The following is a 20,755-nucleotide window of genomic DNA, read 5'->3' on the forward strand; positions in this document are numbered from 1 at the left end:
AGGCCTGCCACATGGTTGCCACGTGGAGGCACGTGTCTTCTAGCGAATACTGAAGCGTCACGTCACGCGACCAGCTTCCTCCTCATCGTCGCGTAGCGCGACGAGACCCAAAACTGGGTTTTCTCATTTTTCCTGCTGGTTCTCGTCATACGTGTTCGTGGGTTCGATTATGGGTTTATTCGGGACACTTGGATTTTATTGACCCGAAGACTCGGGATGTTACATTCTCCCTTCCTTAAAATGAATTTCGTCCTCGAAATTCGAAGGTTATTCAAACAGTTAAGGGTATTTGACTTTCATTTCTTCTTCCAATTCCCAAGTCTTTTCGGGTCCTTTCTGACCTTTCCACTAGATCAACATAAGTGGAATTGTCTTCTTTCTTAATTTTCGTTCTTGAAAATCAAGAACTTTTATCGGTCTTTCTGTGAAGTTCAATTTCTTGTCTACTCGCACGTCTTCTAATGGTATTGATTGGGTTGGATTTGTCAAACACTTCCTAAATTACATACATGAAATACATCATGTATACCTGTCATTTCTTCAGGTAAATTTTCCCTGATATGCTACTGGTCCACTTCATTTAATGATTTCGAATAGTCCAACAAACCTTAGACTTGATTTCTTGTCAAATCAGATCCCTTTCCATTGAGAAACTTTTATTAGCATTATTTCTCCGATTTGAAATTCTAACGGTTTGCCAATCTCATGGCCTAATAGTCCCCTTTTCTTATATTCCTGCCTAATATATTGGACGACACTTTCATCCATAAAGTGCTTCACTTGGGGCAACCCTAATACTTGTATGCTAACTATTTGTTTATTTGGAGAATTCTTATGAGTGACAAATGATCGCCCTACTTTCACCAATATCTATCACACATGCACTTAGCATGTCTTCATATGTTTGTGTAGTTCCTTCACCCTGCTCATAAGTTGTACTTAAATTCGGCCAAGTTTCCATGGCTTTTTGAAAACTTTCCCATAAATGAGAAGTGAAATTGAAATGACGATCTCAATCAGATACAATATATAACGAGATTCTATATAACGAGACTATTTCGTCCACATAATATATATCTATGTATATATATCTTTCTATACTAATAAACAAAAATCCTTTTTGGACACGTGTCATTCTCTGGTAATTTTTCACCCTTATTTTTTTTTATTTATCTCTTTTATTAAATAATAATAATAGTATTAAACATCAATTTAACTAAATCTATTTATCTCTTTTGTTTTCATAATTTGAAATTGATTTCTTTTTTAACTCTAAAGTTTCAATCTTTGGCAATTTAAGTCTAAAGTTTCAATCTTTGGTATTTTAACCACTTTGATTAATTTGATTTTTCACTTCTAATTCAAAAATTTTTCATCTTTTGCAATTTAACCCCTTTAATTTTTTTTTACTTTCAACCCAAAGCTTTCCATCTTTCGCAATTTAATCTCAACACTTTTTTTACTTTCAACTTTAGTGTCTTATATACTTTTCATCTTTCATAAGTTCTCCGTTTAACGTGCCGTTCTAAATTTCCGAGTTAACACGCCGCAACGTACGTGTGGGGTTCATCATTTTTTCATCTATTTTTTTCCTATTTGACATGTTCGTCGCAGCGCGTCTATTTTTCCCGTTTGATAGGTCTGTCGCAACGTAGATTAATTATTTTTTTCTCGGTTTTACACATAGGCTCGTGGTCATGTGAGAAACATTTGTCTTTTATCTAACGTGATATAGGACTAATGAATCACCCGTCGCATTGCGGCGGATGGTAATTCTAGTATGTATGTATAGAGAGATAGAGAAGAGAGGTGTGTAAATATTAACACCCTTTACATATTACAAAAATCTTTATTTTACATATCAATTTTTTTAGGATTTTTAGGATATATAGTTAGAATTTAACATAAACACATACACCACCATTGTGAAAAAATATAACATTAGGTCGGTGAAAAAGATATATAAATCCTACATCGTGTTCCTAGGAACCGATTCACAGTATACCTTCTTGCTTGTCTAATTCACTTTCATTCTTCATCTTCTCTCTTAATCAACAATCTTCCGCAAATCACACACACAACACACCTTTTCAATTTCAATTTCTTCATAACCGCCGTAACAGACACAAAAAACCCCAACCGAAAACCCTTGAAATCGAACCGCCGGTTGATTTCGTAATCTCGATTCGATTGTTTGTTGGTTCGATCAATCAATCGTGACGCTAATCGGTTGTATACAGTGGTTATTGATTGTACGATTAACGAATGCTTTTTGTTAGGTTTGTTTTAAGATGAAGTTGAGGAGAAGGAGGCAATCGGAAGTGGTTAGTGCGATTATCGTTTGTTTGATTCTTGTTTTGTGTGGTGGATTAGGGTTTATTTGTTGTTTTAGTTGTTTAATTGTTTGTTTGGATGCCTTAGGTTTTGATGATGATGATGATTGATGGATTAGTGTAGATAGTTAAAATGTCATGCTGATAATTGAGTGATATTTGTTTGTTCGATTGAATTCGGCTTGTTAAGTTATTATAATCGCTTGTTATTTGCTTTCGGTAGAGACAATTACATGAAAAATCTTTTAACTTCATGCAAAATCTCTTAAAAAGAGTTGGTATAATAGTATCAACATCTTTTAACTTGATTGTTAGTTTGGATGCATCGGTTTTGATGATGAATGATGAATTAGTGTAGATAGTTATAATGGCATTCTGATAATCGACTGATATTTGTTTGTTGTACTGAATTCAACTTGTTAAATTATTATAATTGCTCGATATTTGGTTCCGGTAGAAAGAATTACATGGAGAAGAGTTGGTAATTTCTGAAAAATTATTTAACTTCTTGCACATATCAACATTAATAACATGTTATACATTATGTTGAGGAAATTCTTGTGAAAATCGTTATTTCACATGAAGTTCATATAAAGCAAACTATGCAAGACTTGTAGGGTAACAACTTGCATGCTACAAGTTGGAGATATCTTCTTTGGTTCAACAAATATAGATATCTTCAAGCTTGTATAGTTGTATATATTTAGCTTAGTGGTTATTGTTGTTTTGATTATTGTTTATTGTTAAGTTGTGTGATGGAGTGTGGTTGGTTAGGGTTTATTTGTTGTTTGATTGGAGGTTGTTGTGATGGAGAGTGGTGGTTTGGTTAATTTGTTTTTTTGGATGCATTAGGTTTTGATGGTTAAATGATGAATTAGTGTAGGTAGTTAAAATGCGATGCTGATAATTGAGTTGGATCGACAGTTAGAAACTGATGAAGTGATGATTTATTTTTTTGGATATTTGTTTGTTGTATTGAATTCGGTGTGTTAAATTATTTTACTCGCACGTTATTTGGTTATGGTAGAAACAATTACATGGAAGATAGTTGGTAGTCTTTTAAAAATCTTTTAACTTCATGGACATAGTCGAATCCTTTGAAAATCAACCGTCTTTATCACTTTAGAACATTTTATGCATTGTGACGATCAATCGTTTCTCACACGTTTCGGTTTAATTTATAAAGCAACTATGCAAGACTTATAGGGTTACTTGCATGCTATCAGTTGGAGATATCTTTATTGGTTCAACATATAAACTTAGTGAATTCAAACTTTTATATTTTTAGTTTAGTGGTAGAACACTTGTGTCTTATGACTGTTCGCTCTTCTTATGGATGGATGTTTGTTATTTTGATTTTAAATTTTCTTTGTATAAGGTTATGTATGTGAAAGTCTGCATGATTAAGTATTGATTGAATGTCATGATATGAGCATTTTTAGAGGTAGGTATGGTCGCATCAGCTTGAGTTTGCTACATAGAGGTTGAGAATGATACAAGCTGGAAGCTTTGCCTGAATAATTTGATATATGTTGGCTGTCAATAAGTGTGCTTAGAAGTCATACAAATGTTCTTAGATTTCTGATTACGTACTTATTTTCTCGATATGGTTTCTGAATAATGTTAATGATACATGTATGTTTCTCTTTATTGTGTACTAGCCTCCCAAAATCAAGTCCTTTATTAATGGCGTAATCGCTGTTCCGCTTGAAAATATCGAAGAACCCTTAAAAAGCTTCTTCTGGGATTTTGACAAGGTGCGTCTAGAAATCCATTTGATTTCTTTACATAATTTTACTTATATTCGAATTGATTGTGATTATCGTCGTTAATATAGGGTGACTTCCATCACTGGGTTGATTTGTTTAACCACTTTGATACCTTTTTTGAGAAATACATTAAACCAAGGAAAGATTTGCAACTTGACGATGGTTTCTTGGAGTCTGACCCTCCGTTCCCAAGGGAGGCTGTCCTGCAGATTTTGCGTGTTGTAAGAACGATTTTGGACAACTGCACAAATAAGCACTTCTATAGTTCCTATGAGGTAAATTTCTTTTGTAACTTCTTGATTTATGTTACTTACGGTGTTCTAAAAACCATTCTTAGGACTGAGCAAGTGTCCACAATACGTTAAGTGTTTCCTAACTTTGATGAGCAATTAATTGTTGTCTTAAGCATAAAATTAATCAGAAGAGATGTGTCTTAATCATTTATTTTCGATTTGGAGAATTAAATGATTCTTAGAATCCCTTAGAACAATAGTAAATTGTTTACTATCATGTTGTGATTATAAACCACTAATATTGCAAGCTGACACACCCACCCACCTACATATTCAGAAATCCATCTTATGACATATGTAGTTAATGCGGAAAAATATCAAATATCGGTCAAGGACCGATATCTGAGATATCGGTTTTCGTGGTGGGATATCGGTAATTTTAAAATCATGCACAAATTTATATATATAGCAATTTAACACTAACAATTTAGTATACTCTCCTACCATTAACAAATTAACCTTTTGCAACTTGCAAAACACTAACAATTGTAGCAAGTAGGAACTGATTAAAACTTAAAACACAACATTATTATCTATTATCTATCTCTATTAATTCACAACATGTGAACAAATAGTGAAATTTGTCTTTTCTTTTTTTTCTTTATCTTTTTTATTGCCTTTTTAAGTTTGAAATTTACCCCTTACGCTCTACATAATATATCTTTTTCAACCAAACAGTTTTATTTATGTATATAACCTCTGTTCATTAGTTTTTCTTACAAAAACCAAATACTCGATATAATTTTTTTTTTTGAAACCGGATCGAGTTGGTGCCCACCGAAAAACATCGGTACCGTATTGGTACTATTAGAATCGTTTTTTTACTATGGTTTTCAATCGATGTAAACTATGTGTCGACATCCATATGGACTTATCATGGCTTTATTTTTCAAGTTTTTATTTTCGGTTGCTATATCGAGTGTCGATACTATACCAATATTGCTATGTCGATCATTTTCGCTATTAACTTTATTTTTACCACTGCGTCTATGATCCATGTAAAATTTATTATAAGTCGGGTCGTCTTCGCCGTGAAGCGCGGGATGTAACCCGCTCGTTTAACAGTAACAATTAAGACTTAAAACACTAATAGCAGCAATAAGAAGAAAGCCGAATGGTAGAACTAAGAGGAAAGGGGCAGATATTGGGAAAATCGGTGATATATTGATCAAATATTGATCGAATACAATATCGCTGATAATATCGGTGCCGATATTTGACACTGATATTTTACATGTGGACTGATAACCAATATATCACAGATATATCACTGATATTAACTGCATAAGTGCATAGCTTATGACTAATATTGCATGATAATTGTTGTGCTCTAAGCTTACTAGAGATATGTTTATGCTTTACCTCATTTTCATTTTTTCAGAAGTTTAGCGTTTTTCAAACTTGTCTGATTGCCATTTTAGTTCCTTACTTTCTTTTCTTCTTATGTGAATTCTACGCATCTTTTTTTTTTTCTTTTTTCGCGTCTACATTATATTGTGTATTTATTAATTCTGGATTTTTTTATCTGCAGCACCATCTATCTTCTCTACTGGCTTCCACAGATGCAGATGTGGTTGAAGCCTGTCTGCAAACGCTATCATCGTTCTTACGGAAATCAATCGGGAAACACATAGCACGTGACACGTCTCTAAGTTCAAAGCTATTTGCTTTTGCACAAGGTTGGGGCGGGAAAGACGAAGGGTTAGGGTTGGTTGCGTGTGCGTTAGAGAACGTATCCGACCCCGTAGCCCACGAGTTGGGTAGCACCCTCCATTTCGAGTTCTATGATAACTCGGCTGCGGAGAAGTCAACCCAAGGGTTACAGATAATACATTTGCCGAATATCAACACTTACGAAAAGCCCGATCTTGAACTTTTACATGAGTTAATCGAGGAGTATAAAGTACCAAGTGGTTTAAGATTTTCACTTTTGGCAAGATTGCGGTTTTCAAGAGCCTTTAGTTCCTTTACTGCTCGCCAACAGTATACATGTATTCGTTTACATGCGTTTATAGTTCTTGTTCAAGCATGTGGTGATAGTGACGATTTGGTTTCTTTCTTTAACACTGAGCCGGAGTTCATCAACGAATTGGTTGCACTTTTGAGCTATGAAGATGCAGTTCCTGAAAAAATCCGTATTTTAAGTCTTTATTCATTGGCTGCTCTTAGTCAAGATCGTTCTCGCCAGCCGACTGTGCTGACAGCTGTCACATCCGGTGGACACCGTGGCATCTTATCGAGTCTCATGCAGAAGGCTATCGACACTGTGGTTAGTAAATCGTCTAAATCGTCTGTTCTGTTTGCTGAGGCGTTACTCTCATTGGTCACAGTTTTAGTTTCGTCTTCTTCGGGGTGTTCTGCCATGCGTGAAGCAGGGTTTATACCTACCCTTTTGCCTCTTTTAAAGGACACGGATTCCCAACATTTGCATCTAGTCAGCACTGCTGTACATGTTCTAGAAGCTTTTATGGATTACAGTAATCCCGCTGCTGCTTTGTTTCGGGACCTTGGTGGGTTAGATGATACAATTTCCCGATTAAAAATAGAAGTTTCTCATGTCGAAAATGGCACTTCTGTCCAGATAGACAGTAGTAGTTCCTCATCGGAGCCTCTCTATTCTGAAGCTATGGTGTCGTACCACCGGAGGTCGTTAATGAAAGCTTTACTTCGCGCTATATCGCTTGGAACATACGCACCTGGAACCACTGCGCGTGTTTACGGCTCTGAAGAAAGCTTGTTACCGCAATGTTTACATGTGATTTTCAAAAAAGCTAAAGATTTTGGCGGTGGGATGTTTTCGCTAGCGGCAGTTGTAATGAGTGACCTGATTCATAAAGACCCGACGTGTTATTCGATTTTAGAACAAGCGGCTCTTCCGTCTGCGTTTCTCGATGCTATAATGGACGGTGTGCTTTGTTCTGCCGAAGCGATAACATGCATACCCCAGTGTTTGGATGCTTTATGTCTAAGTAACAACGGCCTTCAGGCTGTCAAAGACCGTAATGCTTTAAGGTGCTTTGTGAAAATATTTACATCGCGAAATTATCTTCGTGCTCTTATGGGTGATACTCCAAGTTCATTGTCTAGTGGTCTTGATGAGCTAATGAGACACGCTTCTTCGTTACGCGTGCATGGTGTCGATATGCTGATTGAGATTTTGAAAACCATTGAAAAGCTCGGTTCTGGAGTTAAAGATTCTTTTGTTCCAATGGAAACTGATGGTGAATCCAGCAAGACTGAAGATCCCGAGAAGCTTGTAGACTCATCTGCTGATACGTCTGTGGTGAATGTCGAGTCCTTTTTACCTGAATATGTTAACAATGCTGCTCGTTTGCTTGAAACAATTCTTCAAAATTCCGACACGTGTCGTATATTTGTCGAGAAAAAGGGAATCGAAGCTGTTCTGGAGCTATTTACTTTACCTCTAATGCCATTCTCAGTTTCTATCGGGCAGAGCACGTCAATCGCGTTTAAAAACTTCTCTCCGCATCATTCTGCGTCTCTTGCTCGAGCGTTATGTTTGTTCTTGAAAGAGCATTTGAAATCGACAAACGAGCTACTGGTTTCTCTTAATGGCATGCAGCTTGCACAGGTGGAAGATTCGAAAAGAACGAAGGTATCGAGATGTCTTTCTAGCCTTGAAGGAATTTTGTCTCTATGTAACTCGTTGTCTAAAGGGACTACTAATCTTGTGTCCGAACTCGGGACATCTGATGCTGACGTGTTGCGAGATCTCGGAGTTGCTTATCGGGAAATACTCTGGCAAGTTTCGATTGGTTGTGATTCGAAACCAGAGGAAAAACAGAGTAACGAAACAGAAACTGAACAAGTTAATGTTAATAGTACTAGTAGTACTGATACTGCCATTGTTGCAAGCGATGATGATACGAGTATGCCCGTAGTGAGGTACATGAACCCGGTTTCGGTTCGTAATAGTTCACACCCGCACTGGGGTTTGGAACGTGACTTTGTTTCAGTGGTTCGCTCTGGTGAAGGGTTCAGTCGGCGCAGCCGACACGGGTTAGCTCGTATACGAGGAGGAAGAACCAGCAGACATCTAGAAGCCTTGCACATTGATTCAGAAGCTTCCATGGGTAACCCTGAGACAAGTTCAAGTTCTTCACAAGATGTAAAGAAAAAGAGCCCGGAGTTTGTTGTTCTCGAAAGTCTTAGCAAACTTGCTTCCACTATACGTTCTTTCTTTACCACGTTAGTGAAAGGTTTTCCGTCATCTAACCGCCGAAGGGCGGAAACTGGATCATTAAGTACGGCTTCGAAAAACATTGGGACTGCGTTAGCGAAGATTTTTCTTGAGGCGCTTGGTTTCGCTGGGTACACGACGGGTTCGGGTCTTGATATGTTGTCGGTTAAGTGTCATTATCTCGGGAAAGTGGTGGATCACATGGCGGCGTTAACGTTTGATAGTAGGCGGCGGATTTGTTATACGGTAATGATAAATAACTTCTATGTTCAAGGGACTTTTAAGGAGTTACTCAACACGTTTGAAGCTACAAGTCAGTTGCTATGGACGTTGCCTTTTTCCGCTTCGACGTCTGGAAATGAAAATACTGAAGGAAATAAATTGTGTCATACTAAATGGTTACTCGATACGTTGCAGAGTTACTGTCGGCTTTTAGAGTTTTTTGTTAACTCGACTTTTCTTTTGCCATTAACCTCTACGTCTCAAGCTCAGTTGCTTGTACAACCGGTGGCCGTTGGGTTGTCAATTGGGTTATTTCCGGTTCCTCGAGATCCGGAAGTTTTTGTTCGTATGTTGCAGTCTCAAGTTCTCGATGTGATACTTCCTGTCTGGAATCACCCTATGTTTCCAAGTTGTAATCCGGGGTTCATCACAACAATAGTGACACTTGTCACTCATATATACTGTGGTGTCGGTGATGCAAAACGAGCTACTGGTGGTGGTTCTGGCGGTGGTAACCAGCGGTTCATGCCGCCACCTGATGAAGCCACTATCGCCACCATTGTGGAGATGGGGTTTACGAGGGCAAGAGCAGAGGAAGCGTTAAGAAGGGTTGAAACGAATAGTGTCGAGATGGCGATGGAGTGGTTGTTTACTCATGCTGATGATCCCGTACAGGAGGATGATGAGCTGGCACGAGCACTTGCTTTATCTTTAGGAAACTCATCCGAAACTCCCAAAGCAGATAATAACGCCGAAAAGTCAACCGATGTTCAAACAGAAGCGGTGGAAGCCGAAGCCAAGACACCAGCACCATCTATTGATGACATTCTTGCAGCGACTATGAAGTTGTTTCAAAGTAGCGATTCGTTAGCTTTTCCCTTAACTGATTTGCTTGTTACTTTCTGCAATAGAAATAAAGGCGAAGATCGCCCGAAAGTGATGTCATATCTTATCCAACAGCTAAAACTTTGCCCGCTGGAAACCGCTAAGGAAACCAGTACACTCTGTATGATATCACACACGTTGGCGTTATTTCTTACCGAAGACGTTGCCGCTAGGGAAATTGCTGTGAAAAGCGGCATCGTATCTATATCGATAGATATCTTAACGAAGTTTTTAGCAGAAACAGAGTCCCAAAACGAGCTTACGGTACCAAAATGCATCAGTGCGCTTCTTCTTATATTGGATAATTTATCGCAATCCAAACCGAAAATATCATCTGATAGCAAAGAAGTAACAGAAGATGAAGAGAAATCTGCTGATGAGGAAAATAGCAATAAGTTTGAAAAGATGTTCGGGAAATCTACTGGTTATCTTACTGTTGAAGAGGGTAGTCGTGTGGTTAACGTTGCATGTGATCTAATCAAACAACATGTGCCTGCTATGGTTATGCAAGCGGTTTTACTACTATGTGCTCGTTTGACAAAAACGCACACCCTGGCTTTACAGTTTCTTGAAAACGGGGGTATGGTTGATCTGTTTAATATACCGAAGACTTGTTTTTTCCCAGGATATGACACAGTGGCATCTGCTATCATCCGACATCTCATCGAAGATCCTCAGACGCTACAAACCGCAATGGAGTTGGAGGTAAGACAGGCGTTGAGTGGCAGCCGTCACGGCGGCCGTGTTCCTCCGCGTGTGTTTTTGACGTCTATGGCACCTCTTATTTCGCGAGATCCCGAGGTGTTCATGAAAGCGACGACAGCTGTATGCCAGCTGGACACGACAGGTGGCAGAACCGTAGTTGTGTTATCCAAAGAAAAAGAGAAAGAAAAGGATAAAGCGAAAGCTCAAGGTGTTGAAATTGGACCTGAAAATAAGTCCCAGGATACGCAAATAAAGTGTGGCAAATCCCAGAAGAAAATTCCTGCTAATCTTACGCAGGTTGTCGATCACCTGCTTGAAATTGTAATGAAATATCCTTCACCGAATCTTGTGGGAGATTCAGATTGTGCTCGATCTGATAATTCCATGGAGGTAGATGGTTCTGCTGTAAATAAGGGTAAAATGAAGGTCGATGATACACCGAAAGAATACGGCAGCCTGTCAGAAAAACAAAAACCGGCTGATGGGTTAGCTAAGGTGACTTTTGTCCTTAAGTTGTTGAGTGATATTCTTCTTATGTATGTACATGCAGTCGGAATAATTCTAAAACGCGATCTCGAAATGCACGGTGGGATAGTACATCATGTCATGCATCAACTTCTACATCCTTCGTTAGATAAGAGTAAAACATCTGGATCTGATGAATGGAGAGGGAAATTATCTGAAAAAGCCTCGTGGTTTTTGGTGGTTTTATGTGGTCGATCAAGTGAAGGGCGTAGGCGTGTGATAAACGTACTCGTTAAAGCTTTGTCTTCGTTTGCCATGTCAGCAAGCAGTTCGTCCAAGAACGTTTTGTCGCCGGATAAAAGGGTGCTTGCTTTAGTTGATCTGGTTCATTCGATTCTATCGAAAAATTCGTCGTCTAGTAATGTAGCGGGGTCTGGGTGTTCGCCCGATATAGCTAAAGGAATGATTGACGGAGGAATGATTCCGTGTTTATCCGGCATTCTTCAGGTGCTGGATTTAGATCATCCTGATGCCCCAAAAGTCGTAAACATTGTTCTGAAAGCGTTAGAAGGGTTAACGCGTGCCGCCAATGCAGTGGAGCAACTTGCGTTATCCGACTTGGTCAACAAGAAAAAGTCCGTTAGTTTGGGTACCGAATCTGATAACCAGACGGTTAATATTTCAGTCAATCAGATACCGGAGGGTGTTGAGAATGGCAGTGGTAATGAGATTGCAGCTACCGATGATGCTGAGCAACATCATGAAGGAACAAATCAGGATGAAGGCGATCATGATCATGAATCGAATTTAAACGAGTCTGCAGATCCGGAATTGAGAATTGAAATGGATGAGATGGAAGACGGTGGTGTGTTACGGGATTCGGATCAAATTGAGATGACGTTTCATGTCGAGAGTAGAGGTGGAGGCGATAATACCGGTGACGAAGATGATGAAATGGGAGATGATGGCGAGGATGAAGAGGATGACGACGATGGTGATGATGAGGATGAAGATATAGCCGAAGATGGTACTGCTTTGATGTCATTGGCTGACACGGATGTCGAAGATCACGATGAGACCGGATTAGGAGATGAGTATAACGATGAAATGGTTGATGACGAGGATGATGATTACCATGAAAACCGTGTGATTGAGGTGAGATGGCGAGAGGCTCTTGATGGTGTTCTTGGTCAACCGGGAGCCGAGAGCGGACTTATCGACATCGCTGCAGAGCCATTTGAAGGAGTCAACGTTGATGACCTTTTTGGTCTTCGAAGACCAATTGGGTTTGACCGTCGCCGCCAGCAGAGCAGAACCTCATTCGAGAGAACTGGTACAGATGGGAATAACCATAACAGTCTGCAACATCCTCTTTTATTGAGACCTCCATCACAGTCCGGTGAGTTGGGTCCAATGTGGTCATCAGGTGGCGGCAATGGTAATTCTTCTCGGGATTTGGAATCTTTATCTGGCGGGAGCTTTGACGTTTCCCATTTCTATATGTTCGATGCTCCTGTACTTCCCTTCGATCCTGTACAATCTGTACAATCTACTGTGTTTGGGGACAGATCTGGGGGTGGTGCACCACCATTGGCTGACTTTTCCGTCGGTTTGGAGTCCTTACGTGCACCTACACGAAGAGGTCCAGGTGACGGCCGGTGGACCGATGATGGTCAACCACAAGCAGGTGGTCAAGCTGCTGCTATTGCACAGGCTGTAGAAGAGCATTTCATGTCTCAGTTAAACACAACTACTTCTTTAGCCAATGATAATCAGCCGGTAGCAGATGCTGTTAACAACGATGCTCAGCAGACCGAAGTCCCACATGAAGAGAATGATCAAAATGTTAATCAGGTGGCTGAAAACGTTGAACAAACACCAGAAGGACAAGCAAGTGGGCCCAGCCCTGATGCTACAAACAACACGCCAGATAGTCATGATAACATGGAAATCGGTGAAGCAAATGTTAACGAGCAACAGGTAAACTTCGATTATTATTATTGTTAATACGTTTCTTAAATCGTATAATTTTTCGTACTTGAGATTTCTTAACGGATCATGCATGATGTGTCATCGACTCATTTCAGGAGTTGTCAACACCTGATGAAGAGGCAAGCAATAATACGCGCACTTCTGGTGAACTTAATGCCGATGTTGATATGAACAACGCTGCTGGAGGGGACCTTTTACCTCCAGTTGGGGTAACCGAGGACTCGTTATCTGAACAAAACACTCACATTGAGGATGGTCAAACTGGTCAAACCAGTCAAGCAGATGATATTGGTGCAACTAACATAGCTCAAAGCACAAACGGCATAGATCCAACTTTCTTGGAGGCACTGCCTGCAGAACTTAGGGCAGAAGTCCTAGCCTCACAGCAAGCTCAATCGGTCCCACCTCCGGTTTCCGCTCCCGCGCCTACTCCCGCTACTGCTGAGGAAATCGATCCGGAGTTTTTAGCCGCCCTTCCTCCAGATATTCAAGCCGAAGTTTTAGCTCAACAACGTGCACAACGGGTTGCACATCAAGCTGAAGGGCAGCCCGTGGATATGGATAACGCTTCGATTATCGCTACTTTTCCAGCTGATTTGCGCGAGGAGGTTTGCTTTCTTGAAAATTTATAAATTTAAAATTGGGGGTGCTAAACGGGTTGTGTTCGCGGGTTCAACCCGACTTAGAACCCGGAAATTTTAGACAAACCCAAACACGACTCGAACCCGAAAATTGTCATACATATGAACTCGAACACGACCCGGATACGACCCGTTTGACTCGAATTTTTTATTTTAATTTTTTTTTCCGCAAATTAATATATTTAAAATTAAAATTTACTAAAAAAGCCACAAATGTAGTATAATACAATAACATTTAAATTATAGAATCTTATGTCAATTTCACTTTTTAAGCTATAATTATGGCATAAAATACACACCCAATTTAATTTATGACATAAAACATATTGCAAAAAAAATATAATATACATAACGCCATAACGGGTCAGCCCTCCAACCTGAGCGGGTTGACTCGAACCTGACCCGTTTAGCTAAACGGGTTCACAGGTTCAACCTGAAACTGACCCAAACCCACGAATTTCGTGTTAGGTTCGTGCCGTGTCAGAAATTCACACCCCTACTTAAAATTGCTGGTTAACCCTGGTTTAACCATACTTAATTTTTGTTTTTCATTGTTTGTGGGTGATAGGTGCTATTGACTTCTTCAGAGGCAGTTCTTTCAGCATTACCATCTCCATTACTTGCTGAAGCACAAATGCTTCGGGATAGAGCGATGAGTCACTATCAGGCTCGTAGCTTGTTCGGAAACAGCCATAGACTCAATAATAGACGGAACGGGTTGGGATTTGATAGACAGACGGTAATCGATAGGGGAGTTGGTGTTACGGTAGGACGAAGGGCGTCATCTGCTCTTCTAGAAAGCTTGAAAGTTAAGGAAGTTGAGGGGGACCCGCTCTTGGATCCTGACGCTTTGAAAGCATTGATTAGGCTTCTACGTCTAGCACAGGTGATAATCACTCCATCTATAGATACTGATAAATTATATATATAACAAAAGAGGGTGTCTTAGGAATATACCTAAGGCTAAGACACAGCCTCTAATTTTTATTATTTTTCTTCGTCAAATTTACAACAATGCAATCCAACCCATGTTTTTTTTCTTTCCACAGACACCCCCTCAACTATCTAAAAACTTTGTAAAATGTCATCCCCCCCCCTCGAGTTTTACGTGCTTATTTTTATGTAAGTGGGTCAAATATAATACGTTTTCGTGCTTATTTTTATGTATGTTTTTGGTTGATCTACGTTTTGTTCGGAAACGAGTTGGGTCAATTATAATACGTTTTCACTAAGCGATATAAATTTGGGTTACTATTCGTTTCGATTCCGCCGCAACGAGTGGTACCATTTTTTAACGTAAAAAACACTGTTTTCTTACGTGCTTTATATTTAAGTACGTTTCTTTATAAATCCAAGTTGGTTTACATTTCAACGTAAAGTTTCTCGGTAATGAGTCAGGTCATATATAATACGTTTTCGTACTTATTTTCATGTGTTTTCAGTTGGTCTACGTTTTGACGTAAATTTGGTTCGAAAACGAGTTAGGTCAAATATTTAACTGTATAAGTTCGAGCTACTTAAAGTCTCGACGCGCCGCACGCGCGGCGGGTCAAATTACTAGTTGGATATAAAGTGTCTTTATATTTATTGTTGACCATTTTGACTTCTTGCTGTCAGCCTCTTGGGAAAGGCCTTCTACAGAGACTCTTCTTGAACTTATGTGCACATAGCTATACAAGGGCAGTTCTTGTTTTTCTTCTACTCGGCATGATAAAAATCGAAACTGAAGGCCCTTCAGGTGGATTAACAACAGTAAATTCTCAGAGGCTGTATGGGTGTCAGTCTAATGTTGTTTATGGCCGATCACAGCTTTTAGACGGTATAATTCTCTTTTAATTTAATATTCATTTTACATTTTGTTGATATTGATGATAGTCTGTTTGTTTGCAGGTCTCCCACCACTAGTACTGCGTCGGGTGTTGGAGATTTTGACGTATCTGGCTACAAATCATTCCTCTGTTGCTAGTTTGCTGTTCCATTTTGATTCTTCACTTGTTCCCGAGTCCTTGAACGTCACCTACCATGATAAAAAGAACGATAAGGGAAAAGAGAAGGTTGTTGAAGAACGAGAAATATCTCATCCTGTTGGATCTGACGGTGATATTCCTATATTATTATTAGTAAAGCTCTTGAATCAACCACTATTCCTTCGCAGTATCGCCCATCTAGAACAGGTATTTAATTTTAGACCAGGTGTATGGTTGTTTGAAGCGACACTTTTGACTTTGACTAATCTATTTGTTGTTGGGGTTGACATTAGGTTATGGGTCTACTTCAAGTGGTTGTATACAATGCTGCTTCAAAGTTAGAAAGCCAATCTACTACCGAACAAGAACAAGCAGTCGCCAGTTCCCAAGGTCCACCTGGCGATGAATCCGCTAGTAACCCACAACACGATTCTTCCTCAGCAGGAGCAGAACCGAATCATGATGATACAGCCGTCAAAGACGGATTGTCCACGTCAGACGGCCAGAAACACGTTAATATGTTCGACATCTTCATGAAGCTTCCACATTCCGATCTACAGAATCTATGCAGCCTTCTTGGCCACGAGGGGTAATCAGTAATCTTTAGTTTGCAATGATCTTTTTCGTGTTACACAACTCTAAATTGTTTTTGTTAATTAGGTTATCGGATAAAGTTTACCTGCTTGCCGGTGAAGTTCTGAAGAAACTAGCCTCGGTTGCTCCATCGCATAGAAAATTCTTTATTACCGAGCTTTCGGATCTAGCTCATAGTCTGAGTGGGTCCGCTATTCGAGAACTCGTCACGTTAAGAAACACACACATGTTGGGGTTAAGTGCGGGGTCCATGGCTGGGGCTGCTGTGTTACGGATCCTGCAAACGCTTAGCTCGCTCACTTTACCTGATACCGATGTCGGCAATTCGAAAAATGACGACAATCAAGAGCATGTTACTATGTGGAAATTGAATCATTCACTTGAGCCTTTATGGCAAGAGTTGAGTGAGTGTATAAGCGTGACGGAAACACAGCTGGCACAGGGCTCGTTTTCTTCGGTTATATCCGATTCCAGTTCAGGTGAACACGCCCCCGGTGCGGGTGCGGCATCTTTATCGTCTCTGCCACCTGGCACTCAGAGGCTTTTACCTTTCATCGAGTCGTTTTTGGTGCTATGTGAAAAGCTTCAAGCAAACAATACCAATCTACAACAAGATGACGCGTATGCAACAGCACGCGAAGGGAAGGAGGTTTCCGGAAGTTCATCGCCAAGTGGAACCGGAATAGACGGTGCTGTGACATTCGCTAAGTTTGCCGAGAAGCATCGACGGCTATTAAACGCTTTCGTGAGACAAAATCCCGGGTTGTTGGAGAAGTCGCTTTCGATGATGCTGAAGGCACCGAGGTTAATCGACTTTGACAACAAACGGTTGTATTTCCGCTCCAGAATCCGGCAGCAACACGATCAACACTTAACGGGCCCGTTACGGATAAGTGTTCGACGAGCATACGTTCTGGAAGATTCCTACAATCAGCTCCGGATGCGGCCCACCCAAGAATTAAAAGGACGTTTAAATGTTCATTTTCAAGGTGAAGAAGGTATAGATGCTGGTGGATTGACGAGAGAATGGTATCAATTACTGTCTAGAGTTATATTCGACAAAGGAGCTTTACTATTCACAACCGGAGGAAACAATGCTACTTTCCAACCGAACCCCAATTCTGTTTATCAAACCGAGCATCTTTCATACTTCAAGTTCGTGGGCCGGGTGGTAAATTTTCAAAAACTTCGTTATTTTTTAACAAAACTAACCTTTTCAGTTGTTTATGAGGTCGTGCACTCGTGTTCTTGTTATAGGTTGCGAAAGCTTTGTTTGACGGGCAACTTTTGGATGTTTACTTCACTCGGTCCTTCTATAAGCATATTCTCGGTGTGAAGGTAACATATCATGATATCGAGGCTGTTGATCCCGACTATTACAAGAACTTAAAGTGGTTGCTCGAGGTTAGTACTTTTAACATATGATTTATAGAATAGGGGGTGATATGTACTAAACACTATCTTAGACACTAAACCCACTAAATCCACTAAACCCCATTGTAAAAAATTGTTTTGTTTATAACAATTATAGGGCATGTAAAATGCATATTTTCAAGCGGCTACGTTTTTATTTTAAATATCAGTTTTTGTTAAAAAAATTAAACTCTTTAACGTAACATGTGTAACATCATATGTTAGATCATCAGATGTAACATATGTTACGTAGGTGTTACAAGCATGTGTTACATATGTTACATAGGGTTTAGTGGGTTTAGTCTCGAAGATTGAGTTTACACTATATGCTTCTCCTTATAGAATATATACTTCTGTATTATTTTGGTTTTATTGTTTCTTTATACTTGCATTATGTGTTGTTTACTCTGTTTTTTTGTATCAGAATGATGTGAGTGACATACTAGACCTGACATTTAGCATGGATGCTGATGAAGAAAAACACATCCTCTATGAGAAGACGGAGGTGCGTATCTTAAAGAGTTAAATCATACGAGGTTCTCATCCCACTAAGAAAATTAAATATTAACTTCTTTCTATTTTTGATATATGGAAAAGGTTACTGATTATGAGCTGAAACCGGGTGGAAGAAATATAAGGGTGACAGAAGAAACAAAGCATGAGTACGTGGATCTTGTTGCCGAACATATACTTACAAACGCCATACGTCCTCAAATTAATTCGTTTTTGGAGGGGTTTAATGAGTTGATACCGCGTGAACTCATTTCTATTTTTAACGATAAAGAGCTTGAGCTGCTGATAAGTGGACTTCCAGAAATAGATCGTGAGTTATCCTACTAAAGTTAATTGAAACATTTTGTAATTCATATTTCAAGATCGTTAAGCTATAACATCTTTGTTATGCAGTGGATGATTTGAAGGCCAACACCGAGTATACAGGATACACAATCGGGTCTAGTGTAGTTACGTGGTTTTGGGAGGTTGTTAATGCATTTAACAAGGAAGACCGGGCTAGATTGCTTCAGTTTGTGACCGGTACATCAAAGGTATTGTAAAGATTGATAATAATAATTTTCTTAAAGTAAGGACACACACACACACCTATACATATAGGGAATGGTTAAAATGAGAACTAACTTGAGTTGAGAACTTTTTGATCTATCAGTTTTTTGAAAAAAATTTGATGAAATTTTATATTATGCAACTTTTTCAAAAAAAATATATGTTGTTTACGACTTCTTATGTCGGTGTAAACCAAATTTTCACCACCGTAACGATCTGGGGCTGATGACGTCATCAGCCATTTACAGCAGTGTAAATCAAACTTGCATGTCGAATAAACGCTGGCTCGTCAAATTTTTAATTTTTTTAGTTAGATGTTAATCTACGTTTGTGCAAAATTTGGTTGAAAAACTCACACGGGAAGTAGGAGTTATCACGGTTTTCACAACTTGTGCAAAATTTGGTTGAAGAACTCACACGGGAAGTAGGAGTTCTCGCAGTTCTCACAACTCGGAGTTCTCATCTGAACTTAATCTTATATATATATATGTATATATTGTATTTTAACTAATAAATGCATATTTGCTTCAGGTTCCGTTGGAAGGTTTTAAGGCGTTGCAAGGTATATCAGGTCCACAGAGATTTCAAATTCACAAAGCTTATGGAGCTCCAGAGAGGCTGCCGTCAGCTCATACTTGGTTTGTGTTATTTTATTTTAATTACTAGTTTTTTTGTTTTTGTTTTTTGGTTCGTTTTATGTTTCTTTAACCCGTGTTGTTATTTCTTTGCAGCTTCAACCAACTAGATCTTCCTGAATACACTTCAAAAGAACAGCTCCAGGAGCGGTTACTACTTGCGATCCATGAAGCCAGTGAAGGTTTTGGATTCGGGTAACGATGTTGGGATGGGTGTTATGGTGTCGGCCCAGTAGCATCGCCGTTGCCCATTGCTGTTATGTAGATGTTAGTTTCTCTCCTTCGCTTTTAGTTTTCACGAATATAAAAATGCTCGACAAAACATAGATCGGTCTGACGGTCTGTTAAGATTAAATGAGTGAACTCTTTTTTTTTTTTTTTTGCAGATAAAGAATGAACATTGATTATGCATCACCATGCAATTTGAAGAACGCGAGTCCTTTGGAGAACAGGAGTCATGCATGTACCAGAAGAACATAATAAGATGATGTCCCGAGCAATTTGTAGCAAGGGAATGCGGGTTGCTTTTCGCTTCATGCAGACTAGAATAAAAAAAACATGAAAAGATCCATAGGTTTCTTGTAAATCCTAGCCCTTTTTGGTTGGTTGGTTGGTTAGTAGGTCTTGGTCAAATTTGATTTTGTGATTTATGGTATTATTATGTATTTGAAGCTTTGTGAAACCATCTTTGGTTCATTTTCTACTTTCTTAAAAGCTTCAATCATTCTTTGCAGATTACACTTGGTGTTAACCACCAGTATATTCGCCAATCGCTTTTTTTTTTATGAATTTATAAATAATTATAATATTAAATATTCTCATAGAAACTAAAGTAAACACGCTCACTCGAGTCTAGAAGCAACAAAAGAGGCGTATATAGATAAGAAATGCGTTTACAAGTTGGTGAAATCTTTGTTTTGATGTTTGACAAAACTTGAGTTAAGGTATGCAGTTGATGAAAGTAAGAAGAAAACAAATTGTTGTAGTTTGTTTTTACAAATTTGAGTATGCAGTTGATTTAAGAGTTTCGCTCATATTGTTAACTCGAGCTGTATGCAGAGGATTTTTCGGCGCATAGCATCCTATTATGCAACGAAGCAACATGTGTGGAATCCTTCATCAATATTGCACCTCACGATGATAAGCCGTTTGAACTACTAAATGCACAAGTAGCTAACGAATCGCTTTCAGATCCTAACACGGTTGTTTAGCATGTACAAGAAATGAGTTTTTGACTTAATTTGTGACTCGTGACACTACACTAACTAAACCTGTGATCGAAACATTGGTTTGTTCATACAACAATCGGTGACATACTTGGTAACCGGTGCTTCTGATTTAGTCATCAGATCATTTTGTAAATATCAATGTTCTGCCGCTAAAGACTGGTTGGGTTTGAAGTTATTTTCTGATGTCCCGAAAGATGGCTGGCATATATGCTTTATCTAGGAAACATGCAATCCTTTCAACCATTGTAATGAATCAAAACGGCGCAACCCTTTGAACCATTGCAACAGGTTTAAATAACCAACTTAAAAGTTGTTACATCAAAAAAAAAAAAAAAAAAAAAAAAAAAAC

General features: G+C 39.1%; 1 protein-coding gene across 1 annotated transcript; it reads left to right on the forward strand.

Annotated features, from left to right (window-relative positions):
* The first annotated feature begins 1,939 nt into the window (after positions 1-1,939).
* Positions 1,940-19,910, forward strand: LOC110899002 (E3 ubiquitin-protein ligase UPL1). Its single transcript, XM_022145863.2, has 17 exons — positions 1,940-2,324; positions 3,995-4,090; positions 4,171-4,377; positions 5,927-12,853; positions 12,961-13,473; positions 14,075-14,392; positions 15,124-15,325; positions 15,397-15,680; positions 15,767-16,062; positions 16,134-17,238; positions 17,325-17,471; positions 17,905-17,985; positions 18,078-18,303; positions 18,387-18,526; positions 19,074-19,180; positions 19,274-19,444; positions 19,564-19,910. The coding sequence occupies exons 1-16, from the start codon at positions 2,292-2,294 to the stop codon at positions 19,374-19,376; spliced, it is 10,785 nt and encodes a 3,594-aa protein (XP_022001555.1). The 5' UTR covers positions 1,940-2,291; the 3' UTR covers positions 19,377-19,444; positions 19,564-19,910.
* The last annotated feature ends 845 nt before the right edge of the window (positions 19,911-20,755 follow it).

The sequence above is a fragment of the Helianthus annuus genome, chromosome 13 (genome assembly GCF_002127325.2).
Source record: "Helianthus annuus cultivar XRQ/B chromosome 13, HanXRQr2.0-SUNRISE, whole genome shotgun sequence".
Taxonomy (NCBI): Eukaryota; Viridiplantae; Streptophyta; class Magnoliopsida; order Asterales; family Asteraceae; genus Helianthus; species Helianthus annuus.

Coding starts and splice junctions, on each gene's coding strand:
- LOC110899002 (XM_022145863.2), top strand. CDS start 2,292: ATGAAGTTGAGGAGAAGGAGGCAATCGGAAGTG. Junction 4,091..4,170: donor TCTTCTGGGATTTTGACAAG/GTGCGTCTAGAA, acceptor TCGTTAATATAG/GGTGACTTCCATCACTGGGT. Junction 17,239..17,324: donor TCAAGTTCGTGGGCCGGGTG/GTAAATTTTCAA, acceptor TTCTTGTTATAG/GTTGCGAAAGCTTTGTTTGA.